At 38.6% G+C, this 24826-nt stretch overlaps 1 protein-coding gene across 3 annotated transcripts in view; it reads right to left on the minus strand.

Annotated features, from left to right (window-relative positions):
- The window catches only part of LOC125292184 (LIM and calponin homology domains-containing protein 1-like), a 106538-nt gene that overhangs the window by 17490 nt on the left and 64222 nt on the right, over positions 1 to 24826 (minus strand). For all 3 annotated transcript variants that reach the window (XM_048239380.1, XM_048239378.1, XM_048239379.1), the window contains 3 exons: positions 14199 to 14328; positions 9883 to 9991; positions 9669 to 9771 (listed from right to left, as the gene is read on the minus strand). In XM_048239380.1, coding sequence (XP_048095337.1) covers positions 9669 to 9771; positions 9883 to 9991; positions 14199 to 14328 — 342 coding nt within the window. The remainder of the gene's footprint in view (positions 1 to 9668; positions 9772 to 9882; positions 9992 to 14198; positions 14329 to 24826) is intronic.

The following is a 24826-nucleotide window of genomic DNA, read 5'->3' on the forward strand; positions in this document are numbered from 1 at the left end:
GAGGGTCATTGAGGGAAGCCCTCATTTTCAATGAAGCCGAGATTACAGAAGCGAAACAAAGCTCCCACAAACAAGACAACATTTGAGGCCTTCTGTTGAAGAATTTTATATAAAGCCTGCGCTAACAGTAATCCTCCTGCCCCTGATAGGCCTACCACAGCTGTGGATAGTGTGGAATGTTCAAGTAATAACACAATCCAATGTGTGTCTCAATTGTCCCCACTGACCACCTCACACATTTCTCTAGATTTTGCAACGAACTTACATGACACAATGCCATAAAATATGCCAGTTTTAGGACACAGAATAATGTTTGTAATGATACCAGGTAGGCCAGGTATTGTCGAAGGTGCATGGTGAAGTGAAATTCTTACTTTGGAAAACAAACATTTGCCGATATCATCACGATCATCAGAATATTGCAACAGATTCTGTGTTCTGGACTGCAGGTAACTTGTTAAGCCAGTGGTTCTCAAACTTTTATTTCATTCCCCACTTTGATCAAGGGGCATGACTGATGATAGTGGAGATAACGTGTTATCCCGAGGCTTTTGCAAGTCAGCATCTTCGACGGTAGACTATTGAAAATATCACGTTTTGATGTCCCAAACGGAGAGCCATACTTTATTGTTTTAATGATCTCTATGCTACTCACAAAAATGTAGGCATGGGGACATGATGAAGTAGGCTATCCAACTGTCATGTGTTAAATTTGTGTGATTCTGAGCCAGTGGTTTTCCAACATTATCGTCACTTTCGGGACATCTAACTAAATGCAACAGGGCTCATTATATCGTCCTCGCATTCGCAAAATGAGGACCAGTGTTTTGTCAAATTGCAAATAGCTATTCGTTTTAACGATTTTTTATGATAGTATGAAGTGCTTTTTGTATAGGCTACTATCTTAATCTTGGGATATGGGGAGGGAAGTGGCGCGTCTGCAGTCAGCCAAATATGAATGTAATTCTGCGGCATAAAGCAGATGTATTTGTTTATAAAATAAAAATTACCTGTCAAGCAGTCAATTGACTACATTGCAGTCAAGAAGTAGGGCAAATTAAGACACTGTTTTGATTTGCGTAGTTGCGTTACCCCCAACACTGACAATAACATAGACAGCAAATTAAAATATTTTTTCGTTTTGTGGAGCGGCACCGGTAGGCTATCACAAGCAGATTTCGTTTTTTGCTACCACCGTGTAGTCAAGCCTTAAGCCATACCCAAATAGCCTTAATCGAGGTAATGTTTAATTACGATGGGTTTATTTTGTTATTGAATTCGTAGGCTGGGATTTCTAACAATTACGTTTAAAGGTAGCCTAGCCTCCTGCTTTTTCAGAAGGGGCGGCAGTCAGGCTACTGACAGAGCGATGTACAGTGGCAGAGCGATGCACAGTGGCTGAAAGTGGTACTAAAGCTTCACGCAGCTTCACGCCTCGTAATGCGCGACTGAAGTGGCCATTTGAAAGCGATGCCCACTGTACGTGAAGAGAACAAGTGGAGAAACATCCAACGTAATGCCTTGCACCTAATGTTATTAGGTTGAATTTTGTAGTCACTGCAAATTTAACACCCTCGTTTCTATGAAACTGGAAACAATTGAACCAGGAGACTGCTAAATATTTGTAATATTTGTAAGAGTAGCCTAGACTACGTTACACTGACACCATGTAGGCTAACGTTATGCTCTGAATTCGCGGCCAACATCAAATCCATAGTTCTAACTATTTGATCACCAAGTCAAAATTTCCTGGTCAACTACAAATAATTCCACTACTTTTTATTGCTTAGCTAGACTACTTACCACTTCAACACCATTGACTGTATCTGTTTAAACTGTAACTGTAACAGTTCAACTGTTCAAACTGTAGCCTAAAGTTAACTGTAACAGTCCAACACAAGAAAAAGCGTTATGAAGCTCAATGCACGGTGAGTTGTTCCGGGAACATACACCCGACACCAATTTTAGGAAAAAGGCTGATGTTGACCGGTCTTCAGCTATTTTGCTACGGTTTATTACACATCCAGAAGAATACATTTGAGTCGTTATAGGCTCTGGCTTATTATGGAGCATAATAGGAACAAAGTTATGATCAAAAAAATTATCAGGGGAGGAATATCCGGGGGCACGTGCCCCCTTTATTTCAATGGGCATGACGCCACTGACCAGGCCTATGCTTTTGAAAAGTCAGATGTTCGCTGACAAAGACATTCGACAATTAAGAATGTTTATTGACTTGAAAAATACGCTAATTTTTGCAAACTCCTTCATTCAACCCCTTTGAAGACATTGCGGTCTGAATTTGTAGATCAAGATCGTTTCGTACCATTTAATTTCTCAGAATTTAGGTCTACTAGGCCTACAATAATGTCATCACCAAATACATCTTTTATTTTTAGTTGATCAACCACAAAGAGTAGCATAGGCCTACTGTGCACAGTGCACTGACGACTGTAGCAGCCCAAGGTAACCAGTTGTTGTAGATGAAGGGCAACCACTTATGTATCGCGTAACATATTACTTGGCTCAAAGAGTAGGGAATCAGGCTGGAGAGAGTCACGTGTGTGTTGCTTTTGTGGGATCGAATCCAGTTTAATGCTAGTTTTCAAAACATATTTTTTTTTACATGTCTTTTGTCTGAGTGGCTGTAATGTAGCCGGGCGCTCATGGCGTATGAAAAGCCACTTCAAACCGCCTAAAACAACTTGTTTGTGAATGTCTGACAACTGCAAGCGACGCACGCAAGGGAAACCAGTAGGTGGAGAAACCAGAAGGCACACAACACCGGAACGATTTTAAGTAGGGCTGTCAAAATTGCTCAAAAATTACGTTCGAATATCCCCTCTAAAATGTATTCGAATATATTGGAATATCTAGGCTATATTATTTGCGCATTATGTCAGTCATTAATCCAGTGTTTTGTCAAGTTGCAAAATGCTATTCGTTTTAACAAATTTTTATGATAGTATGAAGTACTTTTTGTATAGGCTACTATCTTAATTGCTTTATACTCAATACTTGACCAATGGCTATTGCATTTGTCTATTGAAAGTGAGAATGTGGCAAGTGATCTACTGTATAGGCTTCATAAAATAAAATAAACAGATTGCTAATGGCTTACAAGCTGATCTGGGGTGCGTTTCCCGTACAACTACGGAGGTTAGCTTTTTACTAACAGGATGCATCGTTCAACTAACCAACATGTAAGTTACGACTGTCGTACTTACATAGTACTTTGTAAGTTTGGACCATGATTTCCAAACTTCAGTAGTCTGAACTAAGGTGGTTAATGGCGTTTAGTAGCACGTGAACGGCACCTGCACATAATTCTGTGCGCGTGGTTAAGGCTGGCAGATGACAGCCGCTGTTGCCAGCAGTTATCAGTCCCCTGTCCAAGAGTTCGAATCTGGGTTAATATTTTGACAACAATATTGGCGTTGGTGGTTACCTAAGTTTATCTTTTTTTGCAGATCATATAATCAAAATTGTACAGAAAAATAAAAATTACCTGTCAAGCAGTCAATTGACTACATTGCAGTCAAGAAGTAGGGCAAATTAAGACACTGTTTTTGATTTGCGTAGTTCGCCGTTACCCCAACACTGACAATAACATAGGCAACAAATTAAAATATTTTTTTTTTGTGGTGGGACACCGGTAGGCTATCACAAGCAGATTTAGTTTTTGCTACCGTGTAGTCAAGCCTTAAGCCATACCCAAATAGCCTTAATCGAGGGTAATGTTTAATTCACGATGGGTTTATTTGTTATTGAATTAAGTAGGCTGGGATTTCCCCAACAATTCGTTTAAAGGTAGCCTAGCCTCCTGCTTTTTCAGAAGGCGGCAGTCAGGCTACTGACAGGCGATGTACAGTGGCAGAAGCGATGCACAGTGGCTGAAAGTGGTACTAAAACTCGCAGCTTCACCTATAAATGTCTTGTGACTGAAGTGGCCATTTAAGCGATGCCCACTGTGCGTGAAGAACAAAGTGGAGAAACATCAGCGTAATGCCTTGCACCTAATGTTATTAGGGTTGAATTTTGTAGTCACTGCAAAATTTAACACCCTCGTTCTATGAAACTGGAAACAATTGAACCAGGAGACTGCTAAATATTTGTAATATTTGTAGAGTAGCCCTGACTTCGTTACACTGACACCATGTAGGCTAGCGTTATGCTCTGAATTAGCGGTAACATCAAATCCATAGTTCTAACTATTTGATCACCAAGTCAAAATTTCCTGGTCAACTACAAATAATTCCACTACTTTTTATTGCTTAGCTAGACTACTTACCACTTCAACACCATTGACTGTATCTGTTTAAACTGTAACTGTAACAGTTCAACTGTTCAAACTGTAGCCTAAAGTTAACTGTAACAGTCCAACACAAGAAAAAACGTTCGAGCTCAATGCGCGTGTGAGTTATTCTGGAACATACACCGACGCAATTTTAGGAAAAGGGCTGATGTTGACCGGTCTTCAATATTTTACTCTGAGTTTATTACACATCAGAAGAATACATTTGATGCGTTATAGGCTCTGGCTTATTATGGAGCATAATAGGAACAAAGTTATGATCAAAAAAAAATTATCAGGGGGGAAATATCGGAAGGGGGGGCCCCCCCTTTATTTCAATGGGCATGGCCATACTGACCAGGCCTATGCTTTTGAAAAGTCAGATGTTAAGCTAACAAAGACATTGACAATTAAGAATGTTTATTGACTTGAAAAATAAAGCTAATTTTTTTACAAACTCCTTCATTCAACCCTTGAAGACATTGCGGTCTGGTAAGCTTTGTAGATCGTTTCTCGTACCATTTAATTTCTCAGAATTTAGGTCTACTAGGCCTACAATAATGTCATCACCAAATACATCTTTTATTTTTAGTTGATCAACCACAAAAGAGTAGCACCGGCCTACTGTGCACAGTGCACTGGCGACTGTAGCAGCCGGGTAACCAGTTGTTGTTGTAGATGAAGGGCAACCACTTATGTATCAGCGTAACATATTACTTGGCTCAAAAAGAGTGGGAATCAGGCTGGAGAGAGTCGCGTGTGTGTTTTTGTGGGATCGAATCAGTTTAATGCTAGTTTTCAAAACATATTTTTTTTACATGTCTTTTGTCACAGTGCTAGTAAACATAATGCTGGCGAGGCTCATGGCGTATGAAAACCACTTCAAACCGCCTAAAACAACTTGTTTGTGAATGTCTGACAACTGCTGCAGCGCGTGCAGCATAAAGAAACCAGTAGGTGGAGAAACCAGAAGGCACACAACTTACGGAGCGATTTTAAAGTAGGGCTGTCAAAATTGCTCAAAAATTACGTTCGAATATCCCCTCTAAAAATGTATTGAATATATTGGAATATCTAGGCTATATTATTTGCGCATTATGTCAGTCATTAATCCAGTGTTTTTGTCAAGTTGCAAAAATGCTATTAGTTTTAACAAATTTTTATGATAGTATGAAGTACTTTTTTTGTATAGGCTACTATCTTAGTACTTTATACTCAATACTTGACCAATGGCTGTTGCATTTGTCTATTGAAAGTGAGAATGTGGCAAGTGATCTACTGTATGGCTTCATAAAATAAAATAAACAGATTGCTAATGGCTTACAAGCTGATCTGGGGTGCGTTTTGTTACAACTCACGGGTTAGCTTTTACTAACAGGATGCATCGTTCAACTAACCAACATGTAAGATTCACGACTGTCGTTACTTACATAGTACTTTGTAAGTTTGGACCATGATTTCCAAACTTCAGTAGTCTGAACTAAGGTGGTTAATGACGTTTAGTAGCACGTGAACGGGCACCTGCACATAATTCTGTGCCGCATTGCGTTAAGGCTGGCAGATGACAGCCGCTGTTGCGCAGCAGTTATCAGTCCCCTGTCCAAGAGTTCGAATCTGGGTTAATATTTTGACAACAATATTGACGTCGTTGGTTACCTAAGTTTATCTTTTGTGCAGATCATATAATCAAAATTGTACAGAAAAATAAAAATGACATGTCAAGCAGTCAATTGACTACATTGCAGTCAAGAAGTAGGGCAAATTAATTTACGAAACCAAAATGTGGGTCATAGTTGTCTAAGCCTCTATTGCGTAGCATGTAAAAAACCCATATACCAAGTTTGGTTTCTATATATGTGTAATCTGTGATTATAGCCCCCAGTGGTCAAAAGACACCAAATGTATTGTGCGTCCTCGGAATGGGGTCCGGAGTCCATGTACCAAGTTTGATTTCTATACATGAAAGCGTTGCTGATATATGAGCCTACTTCCTGTGATTATATCGCCCCCTAGTGGTCAAAAGATACCAAATGTATTGTGCGTCCTCAGGAGAGGGTCCCGAGTCCATGTACCAAGGTTGGACATCATACATCAAAGCCTTGCTGAGATATTAATTCACTTCCTGTTTGGCGGCTTCGTGACTGATTTCGATTGGCTGTGATGGGTGAACACTTTCGAAAATCAAAAATCCTTTCTGTAACTTTTGTGAGGCATGGTCTGAAGATCATGTACGTCAAGTTTCATGAAGATCGGACAAAATTTGTGACGTGAAACTTTCCTGAAACTTTTCAGGTCCTAATGTTTAAAAAATCATGAAAAAATCTATTGTGTGCATGCACTGAGTGTGTTTGTGCAAAGACAGAGAGTTGGCTTCTTTCATGTGATAAGCATAATTGTAAAATAGTAATCTTATTCAGCTCTCTGTCTAAGAATTCAGCTATATAGTAGTAAGCAATTTGTAGAAAGTGCATCATATCAATAAATGGTGGTTTGCTACAGTGGGTACTAGTTAAAAATGGACACTTCATTCACGAAAAACGTGACTCACGCAGCTGCGTGAAATGTAAGTACAACTGCAGCCGCTTGGGGGCAGCATAAGTCCACTGTGGCGTTCCACGGTCGAACCGGACAGAGCGTTCGACAGCAAGGGCTGTGATTGGCCGAGTTTTTAGTGTGTTGTTTGTCAGTGTGTTTTTAGCAGCCCCTGCAACATGCTAGTCCACTGTAGCCTATAAGTTTTGTACATAATGTCAGACATAGTATTGGATTCAGTGGCAGGATTTCTTGATTGTACAGTGACTCTCTCTCAGTAATGTTTTAAAATGAGAGCTTCGTCAGCTGGCAATAGGCTACTTTGTTGGCAGTCATGAGAAGTTTGCTTGCTAACAGAACATATAATGCTGCCCAGAAACTTCGTGAATAGTTCTGAATTTTTTTACTACACTAACAAGGTTGAAATATAGCCTTTGCCTACAGCATCTCCTTAACAGTAATGTTAACAAAATGACAGCATTCATATGACAAAAGAAAATGAATTCGGTCACTCAAGGCTGTAGAGCAACCAGTGTACAGTCCTACCAATAGGCCTACTCGAAGCAGCTAGCGTTGTCTGACGGTCTAGTGGGTTAATGCACGTATTTCAAGAGCAGGTCTGCAACTTTCAGGCAGTCCTGAGTTCGAATCCAGGCAGGAGTAATGATGCGATGTTTTTCTTTAGAAATCTTTTTATTGAATCGAAGTTGTAGCCTACTACAGACAGTCGATGAGGTGTTCTGAAGTAGCCTAGGCTTAGGCTGGGTGTTGGCTACTTTGAAACTTCTGCGGGGTAACGGGAGCATTTGCTTTTAAAACATAACTTGCATCTTTCCATTCCAACCATTATTAGGCCTAGGCCTATTTTTATTTATTTTTATTTTATTTTTTTTGCAAGGTGTTGCTCCTGGCAAGACTTGTTTATAAGACGTTTGGTGATTAATAGCTGTTTTTGGGACACGTTAAACTTTCTTTATAATGAGCGCATACGGGGAGTAGAACGACTTGTTGCCGTTTTGGGACATTAGGCCTAAGCTACATTAAGCTTTTTCATGTTAAGAATTTTATGCCCTTTATTTATATATTTAGCTACTTGCGCAAACCCTGGATACTTTTATTGCCACACAACAATATTGGTGGTATTTGTTGTTACATTAGCTTCAGAAAGCACCGCTTCAGAAAGCTGCACTGCTTGTGAAAGAAGGGGGTGGGGTAGGGGAGCTTGCAGCCAAGTGTTGCAGCCAAGAAAAACACTTTGAGGATAAGCGCAGTGCAGCAGCAGTTTGTGACGTTGTTTATTAGTGTAACCTATTTGTCAGGCAATACTACTTTAAAAAGTAGTATTGCCGTGGCAATACTGGTGACGGCGGCCATGAGAATGTAGAATGTTCATTATTTCAATAAACACGTTTTCTCTGAAGCACTTTCCCGACTTTGTCTTTCTATACATATTATGGAGATAGGGTATTAAACTAGATTTAACTAAACAAATGTAACTAAGTAAACTGATTGTTTACTCTACAGTAGGCTATGTTCTCCCTCTCAGGCTGTACAGTAGGCCTATTGAAAGTAGGCTAATGAGCGTAATAGACACATTAACGCTTCCAGCCTAATGACTTTCACACATGATTTGAATGATTTACAGTAGATACATTAGCGCTCCACGTGTAGAGACTGCAGAATACAATGTGTAAATGGTGTTCAATGATTTGCCAATATAATAGTCTTCTGCTGGTTTGCATGTAGCCTACATGTTTTCAGCCTTTATTGGTTAAATTACCATTTTTATTATGAAAATATTTCTAAAACTTCAAAAACTCAGTGTCTACAACTCAGTGTCATTCAGACTCAACCCTCTTGTTGCTTGCTTGGTGCTTTGATATCTTTTTCGTTGTCGTTTGAACGTCGGCAAGCAGGTGTGCTGTTGTTTGGGTTAAACAAAATGAAAAGGCATTTTTTTTCAGAATCTTCGCTGCGCCAGTTCAATTGATTATAGCAGAAAACGTCTTTGACTTAACGTGTCCGTCTCTCTGGTGTCCAGTCTCCAAGTGTCTCATGCGCTATCGTTACACTATCAAATCTATAAGTAACCGTGACAAATAGGGTATAAGATATATAAACTCACGCTATTGTATTATCATATATGTTTGGTAATGGCTCAACTGTCTCTGATTGTTCTACGGACTTGGACTGACAAGTGCCACCTTGAGGTTGTTTGTGTCAACTGCAGTTTGTGCCATTTCTGCCGAGAATATGGTGCGCGATTCATGCGTGATTCGTGCGCGATTCATGCAGGAAACCGTCCAAACTTAACTGATACCCACTGTACCATTGGTTTGGCAGTCCTGGGTAACATTACAGTCTTTTTTGCCATGATGTAATTGTGATTCCGTATTTGAGTAACACCTGGAGAAAATAAGCCAGATCACAGCATTCTGTTAAGCAGCATATTTGTATATTTGTAAAGTAGGTCTATTGAAAAATGATTGGGCTGAACTACCTAGCTCCACTTTAGTCTCCTACCACCTACTATTGTTATACATTCAGACAGAAAAAAACAATGAAAAAAGTAGGACTACAGTTGTTTACCGGTAGTGAACACCAGAAACCAATATTGGTTTAAATGTGAAAGGTACCCAGCCCTAAGCTGGACACATCATTTTGTTCATCACACCCACGTTTGCTTATATGGGTACAGGTACATTTGCTATATAAACAATGTGTGCGCCAGTCAGAAAAATTATATCTCCATTGTTCACAAAGTCGCAAAAACACTTAAAACATAAGAACAGTAAGAAAGGGATACAAGCAGAGGTTCTCAAATAATCAACAAGAGGCTTACTTTTTAGTTGCACATAGCATGAGCTACAGTAGAGCTGTCCATTTTTTATTCTGACCTCAGTCCCAGCTTCTGATCCACCAAGTTCAGACTGGCAATTGTTGCACTATGATGAAAGAGGGGAGTGTGAAAGTCATTGGGGCATCAGTGGTGAATGGCAATACATCTCTGAGAAATATGTATGTGAAAATGTGTTCAAAGCAGTCTGACCTCTCACCTTGAAACAAGTCAAATGATAACACAGCACCAGTGACTCTATGATCATGGCTGCTCCTTTGCCAAGGGGTTTGTGACAGGATGAACATATTTTCTTGCCACTGACTGACCTGTGTCACAAATATTAAGAAATAAGAAGAGTGTTGCGTAAGTCCATGGCTGATGACCAGTATTTACCCATTAATATCTGGTAAGGTGCAGACACTACCCTTGATAAAAATCACTCCTACAGACAGTTGAATCATGTCTGAAACTTTTGTAGCATGAACTCATGTATAACAATTAACCCTTAGAACCCTAAGCTGTTTTTAGGGCATTTTCACTACCTTTATTCATAAGGATTTATTCTGGTCATTGTAAGTGCCACACACACATATTATATATTGTTTTTTTCAGCAGAGTCTAGGCTATCCAGATCATTTCATGTATTAGTACTAGCATTGATTTTATTTTGATTTTTAAATAATTAAAATATAAAAATCATATTATAAAAATTCTTATATTTTGACCTGTATCTCACCACAGCAAGCTCATAGCTCTACATGCATTTCATGTGTGTGTAGGGCAGACTGTCCTGAAACGGGCAATATAATTGCCATGTCGGAGGGATACTCTGGGGCTGAGCAATTTACAGAAATATGTGGTGTGTGATTTACAGAAATAAATGCCATTTTTTATTTAGCGATGAAAAATTACCATTCTGCACTCCTGCGCATCTGTGACACGAACTGATCTGACCTGACTTGACCCAAGTTTGCCTGTTAGCATGTGTGACTATGGTGTATGCACTCATGATGATTCTCAACTTTTTACTGCATTACCATGAACAAAGTAAAGGCAAAAAAGGTGTTTCTTTGTTGAACAAATTGGGATGCAATGTGAGCCTTGAATTGGATGCCATGCAGGAATTTGCTAGGATCTCAAAACTGGATTATGAACATGTTTTGCCATAGAGAAACACACGATAGCGTTGGATTATAAACATGCTTTGCCACAAAACAGACAAAAAAACGGGGGTAAGTCCAGCTATATGAAGTTATTATTTTGCTGTCACTTCGTCTGTTTTATAACCCAGAAGGATGTATTTGGTATCAAATGATAGCCCTGTTTCTCCTCTTTCATCTGATATGCTTGCCATATCTATGCGATCACGGGTTCGCGAGTAATTCAAACGAGAGTAATGGGTGCGCAGGTGAACGCAGAGAAGTATAGACTGTAAATATGATGCAATTTGATTTAATTTCATGATTTCTTTTTATTTTCATACTTGATTGTACAGACAAGTGCGTAGTCTCTTTGGAAAGCCCCACTTCTTCTCTGTCATAAAATAAAGGTTTTATCTCGTTGTGATGAACAGTCGCGGAGCAATGTAACAGAGAAGAAAGGGTGTGTTTTTTGACGCACTTTGCGTCAATCGGGTTCTAAGGGTTAAAAGACACTTCTTAACATACAAGTCGGTTGTTCTCGTAATGTGTACATAAGTAACAAATCCGGTTGAAGTTTGAAATTATTGTAAATCTCATAATCTTAACCCTGCCATTATATCTGACAAAATAAATGTAAATAGCCCAGTTTGTGATAGCCCACAATTATTGCTGCAGGTGTTGTTTGATAAATGATTTAGATCTTAGAAATATGCGCTAGTATCTCCCTGCAATGCCGAAACTGAGCCATTTGGAGCACAATTTTAGAAATGGCAGAGGTTTGTTAGTGGAAAGTGATAATCTGACCTGAAGGAGATTTGTCCTCTGCATTTAACCCATCCGGGGGTACTGTACATAATCACACACACACACACAAAAGAGGTGGGTAAACTATGAATTCTGTGATCAGGCGGACCACGACCCAGTCACCGGTAAGGCGGACCACGGTATATCAGTGTGTATCCTGACCACATTGCTATAGCCTACCATTTAATGGTACCAAGGGTATCGCTGGGTGTTTCCTCATAAGCCACACAATCGCTATTCAATTCCTACATTAATCTAAGTTCATTGTTAACTTGAGAAGGAATAAATATGATTGAAGTCTAAAGTTTATTAAATCACAATAAAGAGAAAACAAAAATGTCAGGATGTAGTCAGTATGTCAGAATGGCCAAATCGCCAAGAATAACCAAAAAAAAAAGTAATTATATAATTCAATAATATATAACAATTTATTTAGCACGCATTAGGTTTGTAGGAGTCTAGTATGAATGCTATATAGTATAGCCTACCTAAACCTTTAAGTTAATTGACCTAACACTGCACTGGTCTCTGTGCCACTAGCATTTTGAAAAGGTTAAAGGGGATGGGGGAATCCTCTGTCACAGTTGTTTCTCTAAGGACTTTAATATCTGGGATGTGAAGCCATGTAGCAACTTCAACAATAAGTTGTGATGACTTTGAACCCAAGATTGTATATTTCATTGGTGAGCTAACTTTATTTCAGGCTATATCGCAAGTTGGTCGTTGGTTAATATTATTATAGCCTAACATTAACTAGCTGACTAAGGGAGCTTGTCACTAGCTTTCAGTGGCTTAAAGAATGTGTGACATAACAACCAGTTATCTATCTGACTTTACATCCTGAATTTTACTTGTAACATAGGCTAATGGGAAAAGGTAGAGGTGACTTTCAACTTCGTGTCTGAAGTAACCTAATAATGTCAATGCTGTGCCTTGTTGACTTGTTCAATCTACCGCGCACCAAATTACGGTGAGACACTACAGGTGAATAGGGTAAAACATTTTTTTATAGCTATCATCATGAAACTTTCTAAGTTGATTACTTATGTTAAGATGAGAAAAAAATGCTTCACGCTTCAATAAAATCAATCCTTTTCTTCATGGGCACGATGAAGGCCGGAATGGTATAATAGGTCAACACTGCCTCTTGACCAGGTTCCTTAAAGGTTTCGCCAACTCAGACCCCCAAGTATACGTGTTTTCCCTTGGAAAAATAATTTTGAGCCTGGCTTTATCACACGATCTGATTTTGTTTGTTAGCAAATGAGCACAGATTATCTTATCATGTTTAAACTAATTAATGAGATAGTAACATTAAAATAGTAAAAACATGCAATAAATTTTTTCTTAGTAATCAACTGAGAAAGTTTCATGGTGATAGCTATAAAAAATGTTTTTTACCCTATTCACCAGTAGTGTCTCGCCTTAATGATCTTATTATGCTACTTATGCAAATTGCCAAGTGCAACTTTTAGCAACCAAGTTGAATTCCATCCACTAGGCCTATAGATGACATTTTTGCAATAAAACTTTAGGGTACTCAACATTTCTGGATTTACTATTGGCCCTATGGGGGATGTAACTAGACTATTAACAGAATGTGCCTTTGCAAAATTGAATGAATGGTTGCTGATAATGGGTAATGTAGATATTGCATTAAAGATCAGCCATTTCTTTCTACAACAGTCGAGAACTCTTTTGCAATTATGTACACACATAATGTAATGTGTGTCTGAAAACTGCTGACCTGATTAAAAAACAATGCAAATGATCTCTGGTATTCGGTCTATAACGGAGTGAAATGGAAATGTCTAAGTGTCTCCAAACTTTTGACTGGTAGTGTAGCTGACCATGTCATGATGGGCAGTACTGACATGGTGAATTTAAGGATCATGTTTCACAATTACTACCATTCTACAGTAGTGTTATTGCAGAGTCATTGAGAATTGAAGCTGTACTGTAAACATGTAAATCTGGCTCTGATACTGTCTGGTGTCTCACCTGCCTTTGACCTCATTGCATGTCACTGCTGCAACGCCAACACAAATAAAAACCTGAGATATCTTTTCTTAATTAAAGGGACACCAGGCAAGCTTGATGCTTTTTCTCTATGAAACTCCCCCTCGCTTGGTCTGAAGCTCTTTTCCTTTTCTTTGCATCTTCTGTCAAGGGTTTTTGCTGCTTCTTCACTGGCTCTGCCATTATACACACGTTTGCAACAATCGCTAGCGCTTCATTAGCCTGCCTCTGTGTTGTATGCAGGATGTAAACTGATCCTGCTTCGGTCGGCGGGTACGATACACTGAACTTGCAAGCGGGATATTCTTCCTACAGGCAGTAGGGGTGGGCAAGAGAGTCTTCATTCGCCCTGTAATGAGTCATTTAACCATATACTGACTTACGAAGATGAGTAATTAACACAAAAACGTTGCCTGGTGTCCCTTTAAAAACTCCGAGTTGCATCGGCCCATTTACTAAGCATTCCAAATGTAACAATCATGGCTTCTGATCGGCAAGTGAGCAGGGGCAAAAAGCCAAAATCCCAATACAATAATACATTTAAAAATACAGATCAGAACAAACTAACCTCCTATTTTGGTCCACAGCTTCCTTGCTGGCACTGCTGGCTTGTTGCTGCATCCAGCTGTCCTCCAAGGTGCCCAATGAAAATTCATTTGTTGGATCATTATTCCAAGAGTTTCTGCCACTGTTCACCACTGGAATTTAAAAGAGTGAAAGTGAGAAGAAATGACCAAAAATGATATGGAAACTTATTACCATGCCACATTACAGAAACATCCACTAAAATCCTACATCATTATCTTAAATATGGAGATTTTAGTTGTGCTCTGATTTCAGCCAATAACAATTAGATAGAAAAATTATATTATAGAAAAGAACACAAATTGTAATTTAAAAAGAAAAATCAAATGGGATTATGAATTGCAGGTTTATTTTGTATGTGCCCCTCAAAGTCATTAAATTGGATTGCTGAACTGGATGGTAACTGCACCAGCTAAAGTACAGGTTCACACTTCACTCATGAAACAACCAACCTTGAAACAAAGGTAATAAGGCTGTTGTCAAATAAGCTTACATCATGTGCTTCTAAATACTTCCTGCTACAAACAAGAATTGGACAGTTTGATTTTGTCCGGCTTGAAATTAAAATATCTTTTAGTGTTTTTTTCTTTTCTTCATGTAACAATTTTGATGTTGTTTTCATTGTTAGTAACTTTTTATTTATTATTTTTGATTTCTCCTCCATCTATCTACCCATGTCCTTGATTGCCTAGCCTTTCTGCCCCCCCATCCCCATCCTCAACACACACACAAAAAAACACACACTTACATCATCACTGTCATCACCTCACATACATACAGCACACTGCTTGCTACAGTAAGCCTCCTCTACATACTTGCTGCACACTGCCCCCCCTACATACACAGCACATTGTGTTCAGGACAGTCCCGGCGTCATGGGGGGGCTTTGGGGGGCCGGGCCCGTCCTGGAAGTCATCTGTGCCCGCCCTGGATGAGCTTGGCTGCACCAACCAACCCCACTTCCCCAATCCCATAAATTGATTTTGAACAAATTTTAATTAAATGTAGGCCTATATTATAGGTTTGTCAATATAGCAAGTAGCAAATAAAACTTGTAAAATCTGTATTATTACGTAGCTTATTAACATAAGGTAAGCCCAGCTATCACCTTAATGGAAAGGACGTTTTAGTGGCGCAGTTTAGCCTACTTCACTTCTGCACTAACCCCTGTCATCCGATGACAAATATGGCTTATCGGCTCGCAGGTAGTCTCATATCGTAATTAGTAGAAGTAGGCCTAGTTTCTGGGTTTGTTTGATAGCGTTAACCTTTACTGTTTTTTCTTCTGACCTAGTCGGAGAACATAGGGGAGCTTGTTACCGCTCCCGGGCCGAAGTTATCCGTATGGTCGGGGCTAACTCCCTAACCCTATCTGAAAGTGATTAGCAAATAAACAAGGATTTTGGTTTTATCTGCGGATTTATTTTTGCATTACTTTGAATATGACTCGCTCCAGTCTCAACAGCACGTCTACTTTTTCCACACGCATCTCAGTTCTAACACACATCCCCTCTCGCTTTCTCTCTCTCAATCCCTGCGCACGGGGCTCTCTTAATGGAGCTGCACCATTTTACAACAATTGCATCTACATTTTCAGTTTAAGCTTAAACTATCGTGATCATTTTAAGTTCCCGTGCCCCCCCTGGAAAGGTGTAATGCCCGTCCGTGAATTTGTGTCTGCCGCCGGGTCTGCTTCAGGATCTTCTCCAACACATATACTCTACATACTTACAGCACACTGCCCCCACCTACCCACACACACACTACACACACACAGTCACTGCTCTACTCCCCTCCCGCCCACACACACTGTCATCACTCACATACATCATACATACAGTACTCTGCTTGCAATAGTCCCTTCACCATACTTGCAGTACACTGCCCCCCCTCTCCCCTATATACACAGCACATTGTCTCATGAGGAAGCTTCTCCAACACACATATTGCACACTGCCCTCTTCCCACATACACAGCACACTATCCCATCTCCCTTGTCATCCCCCCAACACACACACCAAGACCCCTAGCAGTTGGGTTAGCCCCTTGAGCCGTGGATCTGCCCAAGGTTTCTTCATCAGTAAGGGAGTTTTCCCTTGCCCCTGTTGCTCTTGGGTGCTCCTTGTTGGTGCCCCCCCCCAATCCCAATCCTCCCCCACCTTTCTTATGCAGCCCTTGCCACTTAATCTACTAAACCCCTCTTCTACTGCACTTTTAGAAGCCCCCATAAATGCACAAATAGGCTGACACCAGACATAATTTCACTGCATTTCTTACATCCAGTAACTATATGTGACAATAAACTTCCTTGTATCTTTGTATCCTTGTAGTATGCGAGTGTGGTTTTACATTGAGCTTTTTTGTAGCAGTAGAATGTGTATGTGATAGTAATTACTACATAAAAAGCTATCAAAATATAGTTTCTAGCTGCAATGAGGGAACCAAGCTGTCTAGCAGGATGGTTTTGCCATGGAAACATCATGGAGTTATGTCAACGGTAAGGTAAGAAACACTCACAACAAGTTTCTTGGTAACTGGCCAAATATTGGCTGAGATATGACCTCATTTCCTGTTTGACAGCTTCACTGTCAATTTGATTAGCTGTATTGGGTAAATGCCTTCATAAATCAAAATGCCAATAAGTAACTTTTGTGAGGGTTGGTCAGCTTTCGTGAAGAATTGATAACATTTGTGGCATGTAAAAACGTTTAGTGTTTTTGATGAAATCCAAAATGGCTGCTGTTTCTTTGTGTCTTTCATGGGCGGACTGGCCATCTGGCATACCGGGCATTTTCCCGGTGGGCCGACGCACCTTTTGGGCCGATAGAATAGGCTATAATTTAATAATTTTGGCCAACGATCGGCCCAAAGGAAGGACAATCAGCGGCCCACTGGTTACATTTCCATATTGACACTCGACTGATCCATTAACAGCTCACGTCAGGCCCCACCCCTCGCATTTTGGCCCAGAGCCAGGATTTTGTGAGCCATCAGAAGTTAATCGAAGTTGCACGAAATTGTGGCGGGTGCCGGTAGTGACAATAGTGCAAAAGTAACACCAATGCAGAAGCTTCAAAAATGCAATATTGCAAGTAGGCTAGCATATGTCACCAACATGTTGAAGTTCGTTGAGTTTGAACAAGAATGTACTTTAAGCAAGCATACAGAGGGACAGTGAGCAGGTGGTGGAGCCTAGTTGAGGCTACATGATAAGAACTCAGTGGTGGAGCAGGTAGGCTGTGTGTGACATGCCATGTTGATGATTATGATGACTTATTAATTGCGATAATGTAATGACGTGGTTATGATAATGTAAGGCCGTGCTGTGATTGTAATAACAAATAGTGCAACTTAAATGTTCTAAATGAATGATTTGCAACCCCGGACAGCAAGAGTGTCAAATCGATGATTAGGGGCGTGCAGAGACCTTTGAAGGGGCAGGGGCTCAAATTTAAAAAAAGGGCACATGGAACAAAATTTTCAGAAAAGATGTTAACTTTACTTAAAACTTAATTTTGATTACAACCCAATAGAGAATACATAGGCTACATGCAAATTATATCAAAATAATTTCCTATTCCCTAGCCTATAAAGCTTTAATCATCTGAACCTGAGCTGGACTTGTTTTTTTTTTTTTTTTTTTTTTTTTTGATTTAAATTCTAGCATTATGCTATTTCAATAATGATGGTGGGACAGGCTATTATATGGTTTAGCAATTTGCAAAGTAGTCTAATGTACTGATAAACATTTGATACATTTTCATATTTATTCATGATGTATCAAGAAGAATGGGTGTAAATAGCAGACAGAGCTGTAACACATTTTTCTAATTTCTCTCCTTGGTTCTGAAAATTCAATAGGAGTGCATGTACTGTAGGCCTACTGTAGCCAGGGCACAGACAGATAGGTCTTTTCAGTTTTCATTAGGCTATTGTCTACAGAGAGATCATAGGCTATAAGGCATAAAAAAAAAAATAATCTTGGGTTCCGGTTTCCGACCGACCCTGTCAATTTATGTGCGACCCAAATTTATTTTATGAGCTTGGGGAAGAAATAACACTAAATACATTAAATAAATCCACAAATAAAAGGCGAACTATACTTAACTAGAAATCGCATTCTAGTTCCAGGGAATTACCAGTGCATGAAAATGCAAAACATATGGTGTGAAATATATTGTTAAAACAGATGATGTTCTAATTGGCAACCAACATGATGAGGTTTAATATAGTTGGAATGACTGAACTAGGTAGATGAGGTTTAATATAGTTGGGATGACTGAACAGTTAAATAGGTGGATAGTTTAAAAGGTTAAATTATTTGCTAGGTAGATGAGGTTTTAAAAGGTTAAATTATTTGCTAGATAGATGAGGTTTAATATAGTTGGAATGACTGAACAGTTAAATAGGTGGATAGTTTTAAAAGTTTAAATTTACTTAGATGAGGTTTATTTACTAATAGGTTGGAATGACTGAACTAGGTAGACAAGGTTTAATATAGTTGGAATGACTGAACTAGGTAGATGATGTTTAATATAGTTGGAATGACTGAACTAGGAAGATGAGGTTTAATATAGTTGGAATGACTGAACAGTTAAATAGGTGGATGGTTTAAAAGGTTAAATTATTTGCTAGGTAGATGATGTTTAATATAGTTGGAATGACTGAACTAGGTAGATGAGGTTTAATATAGTTGGAATGACTGAACAGTTAAATAGGTGGATGGTTTAAAAGGTTACATTATTTGCTAGGTGATGTTGATGTTTAATATAGTTGGAATGACTGAACTAGGGAAGATGAGGTTTAATATAGTTGGAAATGACTGAAAGGTTAATAGTGGATAGTTTTAGTTGGAAGGTTAAACTATTTGCTAGATAGATGAGGTTTAATATAGTTGGAATGACTGAACAGTTTCTCAGGCTTATAGCATAGAATGAGACTGTATGCTTAAAGCCTGAGAAACTGACAGTTGATGCAGGTGGCCTGGCCACCTGGCACAATATTCTAATATTGTGTAAATGTGTTACAGATGTCATAAAGCCTGAGAAACTTACAGTTGATCCAGGTGGCCTGGCCAGAGCCATATATGGTGATCCAGGTGGCCTGAACACCTGGCATAGGATTCTAATTGCTATTGTGATGTCATAATCTAATGTTAAGTCAATGGGGAAATTTTTAGTAGTTTTTAATTAATAGTTTAAAAAGTATAAGAGTTAGAAAGTTGAAAAATACATAGCTGAAGTCACATAAGTAAGACCTACGCAACGTAGTTTGAATGAAGTTTCTACGTTAAACAGTTGAAGCTGTATTAAACGCACAAAAAGCGTTAGAAGAAGAAGAACTAGAAAAGCATTTCCTGAAGGAAATACAGTGCATGAAAATGCAAAAAATATGATGTAAAATATCATACAGAGTAAAAACAAACTATATTGGTTGCTAGGTAGATAAGGTTTAATATAGTTGGAATGACTGAACAGTTAAATAAGTGGATAGTTTATATAGTTAAATGATTTGCTTGGTAGATAAGGTTTCATATAGTTGGAATGATTGGTTAATGGTGGATAATTTAAATGGTTAAATTATTTAGGTAGATAATTTAAATGGTTAAATTATTTAATGTTTGTAGATATAATAAGATAATAATGTTACAGTTGACTTGGTTGGAAAAAATTGTTGGAATGGCTCTAATGTTTGCTAATATAATAAGATAATAATGTTAACCAAGTTACTTAACTTAGTTAACTTAGCTAATGTTTTCATATTTAGTAGTTATGCTAACTAGCTAAGTATGCTAACCATGTGACTTAGCTAACTTAGCTAATCATTTTTAGTAGGTATGCTAACTATTCTAACTAGCATGCTAACATGCTAACTATATTAACCATGTTACTTAGCTAACTTAGCTAACTAGCTACAGTGGGTAGGAGTCATAGTTGATGACAAGTAACAGTTACAATGGCTAAAAAGTTAAGAAGTTCAGTAGTTTAAAGGGTTAAATTGTTTAACAGTGAAATATTGTAGTGAGGACTTTTATTTTGAAACAGTTTTTGGCAGAGGAAGCAGTTGCACAGGATGTGTAGTCTTAATAGGGCCAGTTTGTATGCTTAAAGCCTAAGACTGGCAGTTGATCCAGGTGGCCCGAACACCTGCCATAGGATTCTAATTGCTTGCAAAATTTGAATGGGGAAATTTTGATTAGTTTTTAATTAATAGTTTAAAAAGTATAAAAGTTACAAAGATGAAAAATACATAGCACCCATGTCCTAAGTAAGACCTACGTAACATAGTTTGAATGAAGTTTCTACGTTAAGCGGTTGAAGCTGCATTAAGTGCGTTAGAAGAAGAATAATAACTAGAAAAGCATTTCCTGAAGGAAATATAGTGCATGAAAATGCAAAAATAGCATGCTAACAATATTAACTATGCTAACCATGTGACTTAGCTAACCTAGCTAATCATTTTTATTAGTTATGCTAACTATGCTAACTAGCATGCTAACATGCTAATTATGTTAACCATGTGACTTAGCTAACTTCGCTAATCATTTTTAATAGTTATGCTAACTATGCTAACTAACATGTCAGCATGCTAACTATGCTCAACATGTGACTTAGCTAACTTCGCTAATCATTTTTAGCAGTTATGCTAACTAGTATGCTAACATGTTAACATGCTAACTATGCTAACCATATGACTTGGCTAACTTCGCTAATCATTTTTAGCAGTTATGCTAACTATGCTAGCATGCTAACTATGTTAACCATGTTACTTAGCTAACTTAGCTAATCATTTTTAGCAGTTATGCTAACTATGCTAACTAACATGCTAACATGTTAAAATGCTAACTATGCTAACCATGTTACTTAGCTAACTGAGCTAATTATTTTTAGCAGTTTTTCTAAAAATGCTAATAATGTTAGCGATGCTAACATGCTAACTGTGCTAACCCATGCTAACTAGCTACAGTGGGTAGGAGTCATAGTTGATGACAAGTAACAGTTACAATGGCTGAACAGTTAAAAAGTTCAGTAGTTTAAAGGGTTCAATTGTTTAACAGTGAAATATTGTAGTGAGGACTTTTATTTTGAAACAGTTTTTGGCAGAGGAAGCAGTTGAACAGGATGTGTAGTCTTAATAGGGCCAGTTTGTATGCTTAAAGCCTGAGACTGGCAGTTGATCCAGGTGGCCCGAACACCTGCCATAGGATTCTAATTGCTTAACGGCCGTATTGTGATGTCATAATCATAATGTTAAGTCAATGGGAATTTTGTATTAGTTTTTAATTAATAGTTTAAAAAGTATAAAAGTTACAAAGCTGAAAAATACATAGCACCCATGTCCTAAGTAAGACCTACGTAACATAGTTTGAATGAAGTTTCTACGTTAAACGGTTGAAGCTGCATTAAAGGAGAATTCCGGTGTGATGTTGACCTAAAGTGTATTGAAACATGTTACCGAGTGTGAACGATGTCTCATAGCCCATCTCGGCTTGTCCCCTGCACTCCAAAATCTGGCTTAGTTAGCCGATGCTACCAACAGCTTTTTCAATAGTGGTGCTTCGGCATCGGGCTAGCCATGCAAATAAATCACTGTTTTACACCCATTTACGAGGCTCAATGTATCTCCACACTTCATTGGTAGACTTCCGAGGGCCCTGACATTTAAAACGAGACATTGAGAACTTTGAAAAAGCACTGGTAGTTTACTTACAAGACGATTTATCCAGACAGTATCTTCCACGAAGTTTAAGCTTTGCAGCCATCTTGAATTTAGTCACGATAAGTCGAGCAACGAGTAAGAATGAACAGGTATGATAAGGGATCAGATTCCAAAAATAATTCAGTGGAAATGCATGGATTCCAGTTTCTTCCAGTAGCAGCAATCAATACACTATAGGTCAATATCACACCGGAATTCTCCTTTAAGTGCGTTAGAAGAAGAAGAATAAGAATAAGAAGCCTAGGAAGAACAGTACAGTGCATTTTCATGCACTGTAATAAGAAGAAGCCTAGGAAGAACAGTACAGTGCATTTCCATGCACTGTAATAAAATGCCTTGGAAGAACAGTACAATGCATTTTCATGCACTGTAATAAGAAGAAGCCTAGGAAGAACAGTACAGTGCATTTTCATGCACTGTAAAAAGCCTTGGAATAACAGTACAGTGCATTTTCATGCACTGTAATAATATTAAGAATAATTTGGATAACAATAGAGTGCATTTTCATGCACTCTAATAAGAAGAAGCCTAGGAAGAACAGTACAGTGCATTTTCATGCACTGTAATAAGAAGAAGCCTAGGAAGAACAGTACAGTGCATTTTCATGCACTGTAATTACCCCTTGCGTTATGTATAGGGATGAGCGTATTCTCTCTTTTACAAAGTAGCCTATGCACAGCTGTTCACGAAGACGATTGTTTTCGTCACTTACCAAGGCACTCGCAATTTTGTCCAAACACCGCAACTTTTTTTATAAAAATTTGACCAATCATCGTAGTTTCACCGTGAAATTTCACCTACCACAACAGTCCCTCGCGCAGAATATTGAGCCAGATGGCACACTTACTTCTGCATCTTCTGCATGACACCAAAGACTGCCCTAACGTGTTCGTTCCTAGAAGGCTAACGTTAGAAGGCTAATGTTAATGATCTGCTTACTTGCATCTCTCAACCTGGTGTTGCTAACCTACCTAGGCTATGAAAGTAAGTTAATTAAGGCCTACTTGGTTTACTGACATTTGAGTAGGCTATGCAACCCATTGGCAAACATTTACCTGGATATGTCCTTTTATCTTATGTTTGCTAGCTTGTGGGGTTAGTTTGAGTAGTGCTACCAAAATCATAGAAATTAATAAAATTGCAAGACATTTACCTCTTCTATGATCCAAGAATGATTTCATTCGAGTTGTTTTTTTAACATTTATTTTAACTAATGACATAGAAGTATCGTAATGCACTATGCAAAAAGTGATTTACACTCGTAGCCGAACACAGTGAGATGCAAGCCTTCACCTCAGAAATGTAATTAGGCTACTCTCACGTCCTTAAAGGGGCAGGCAGTCAATTAGACGTACACCACCAATGTAATGACATTAAACAGAAGTGTAGTCAAATAGTTTAAATCAATATGAAATTACTAGATACTTACTTGGCTATTAGTAATTATGCAGGCCACAGACTATGAATTATTAAAAAGATATGAACTTAATATGAATTACAAAATATATGAATGTATTGAAACATATGACATGATGCCATCTCTTTAGGTGACAGTTCTACGAAAGGTTATACTGCTTTGTGAATTACCTCAGTCAAAGCATTTTCACAAATAAAGTAGGCCTACTTTGATTTTCTGTAATCCTTACTGTTTACCTTTGATTATCCTTTTTTAATAAGCATCAAGATTATCAGTGTGATTTTGGTCTTACTAACCTTAATTGCCCTAAATAAAAAAAAATCGCAACTATTTTTGCCATTTTCACTTCCTCCCGCAATTTCTCCACAAGAAACAGCTAAAAACACCGCAACTTCCATCCAGGTATTCTAGGTCGTAACAGTCTCAAAAAAACTTGAGAAATCCTGTAGGGACTGATTTTCTACCTATCCCTTACTGCCACTGGGGAATCCTTACCGACCCATGGCCTCAACTGACAACCAACAGGAACAAAAACTTTTTTTTTATGCCTAAGGCTACATCTTTTTGATTAAATTCAAAGCTAATTTTAATAGCCTAGAAATCTAGACGCACCTTAGCGGCAGCAAATATGTTATTGCCTAGTCTGGCTTGTCAGGCTATAATTTTAATGTTTATCACAGTGAACTACCACCATTAGCAAGCTGGTGTCTTGCAGATTCGCGTGCTGTGCGTGTGGCCACTGAGTGAATGACGCGTAATGTAGCCTACTGTAAACAGAGAACGACGTGTGGAGTTGGGTTAGTTAAACAACAGTAGCCTATGTCGTCGGCTTATGACGATTTAGAAAAGGTTTGCCTACTCTGTTTTATGAACTAGATCTACTAACCTAAGCTACTATAACATAGTAACCTAAACAGAATATGTTATGAACGTTCAGCCTTAGATTTTCGAAGCTGCCAGGTTATTGAAATGGATGGACCATGACATGGTTAAAACGGGTTTGATAGCCTACTTCATTAAACATGAAACAACTTGAAACATTTTATTCTCTATCTCTAAGCTGAATACTATTGCATGTTCAGATAGGCTAACTGCCAAGTGACCTTACCGTGCTCCCAAACGTCTCCTGCAGCACTGTGCCTGCGTGCACCTTCTGAGAGTTCACTGAATGAATGACGTCACGGATTGGTGGCCGCAAGGCATTTCAATTAACACAGAAAATTGTTATTTTTGTAAATGTCTAATTTCACAAACTATTAATGAGACATTTTAGCGAATATTCACGTTGGAACTAGGAAGTATTACAAATTTTAAAAAGTAAAAAACGGGTCTTGTCAAAAGGGCACTTGGACATCAAAGGGTCAAAAGGGCAGGTGCTAGAGCCCCTGTAGCCCCCCTTCTCTGCACGTGCCTGTCGATGTTAATTGTTGGTCAGATTGATCAGTTTCCGTCAGACACCGAAAATTCAACATGAT

Source organism: Alosa alosa, chromosome 3 (assembly GCF_017589495.1).
Source record: "Alosa alosa isolate M-15738 ecotype Scorff River chromosome 3, AALO_Geno_1.1, whole genome shotgun sequence".
In the NCBI taxonomy this organism is placed as follows: Eukaryota; Metazoa; Chordata; class Actinopteri; order Clupeiformes; family Clupeidae; genus Alosa; species Alosa alosa.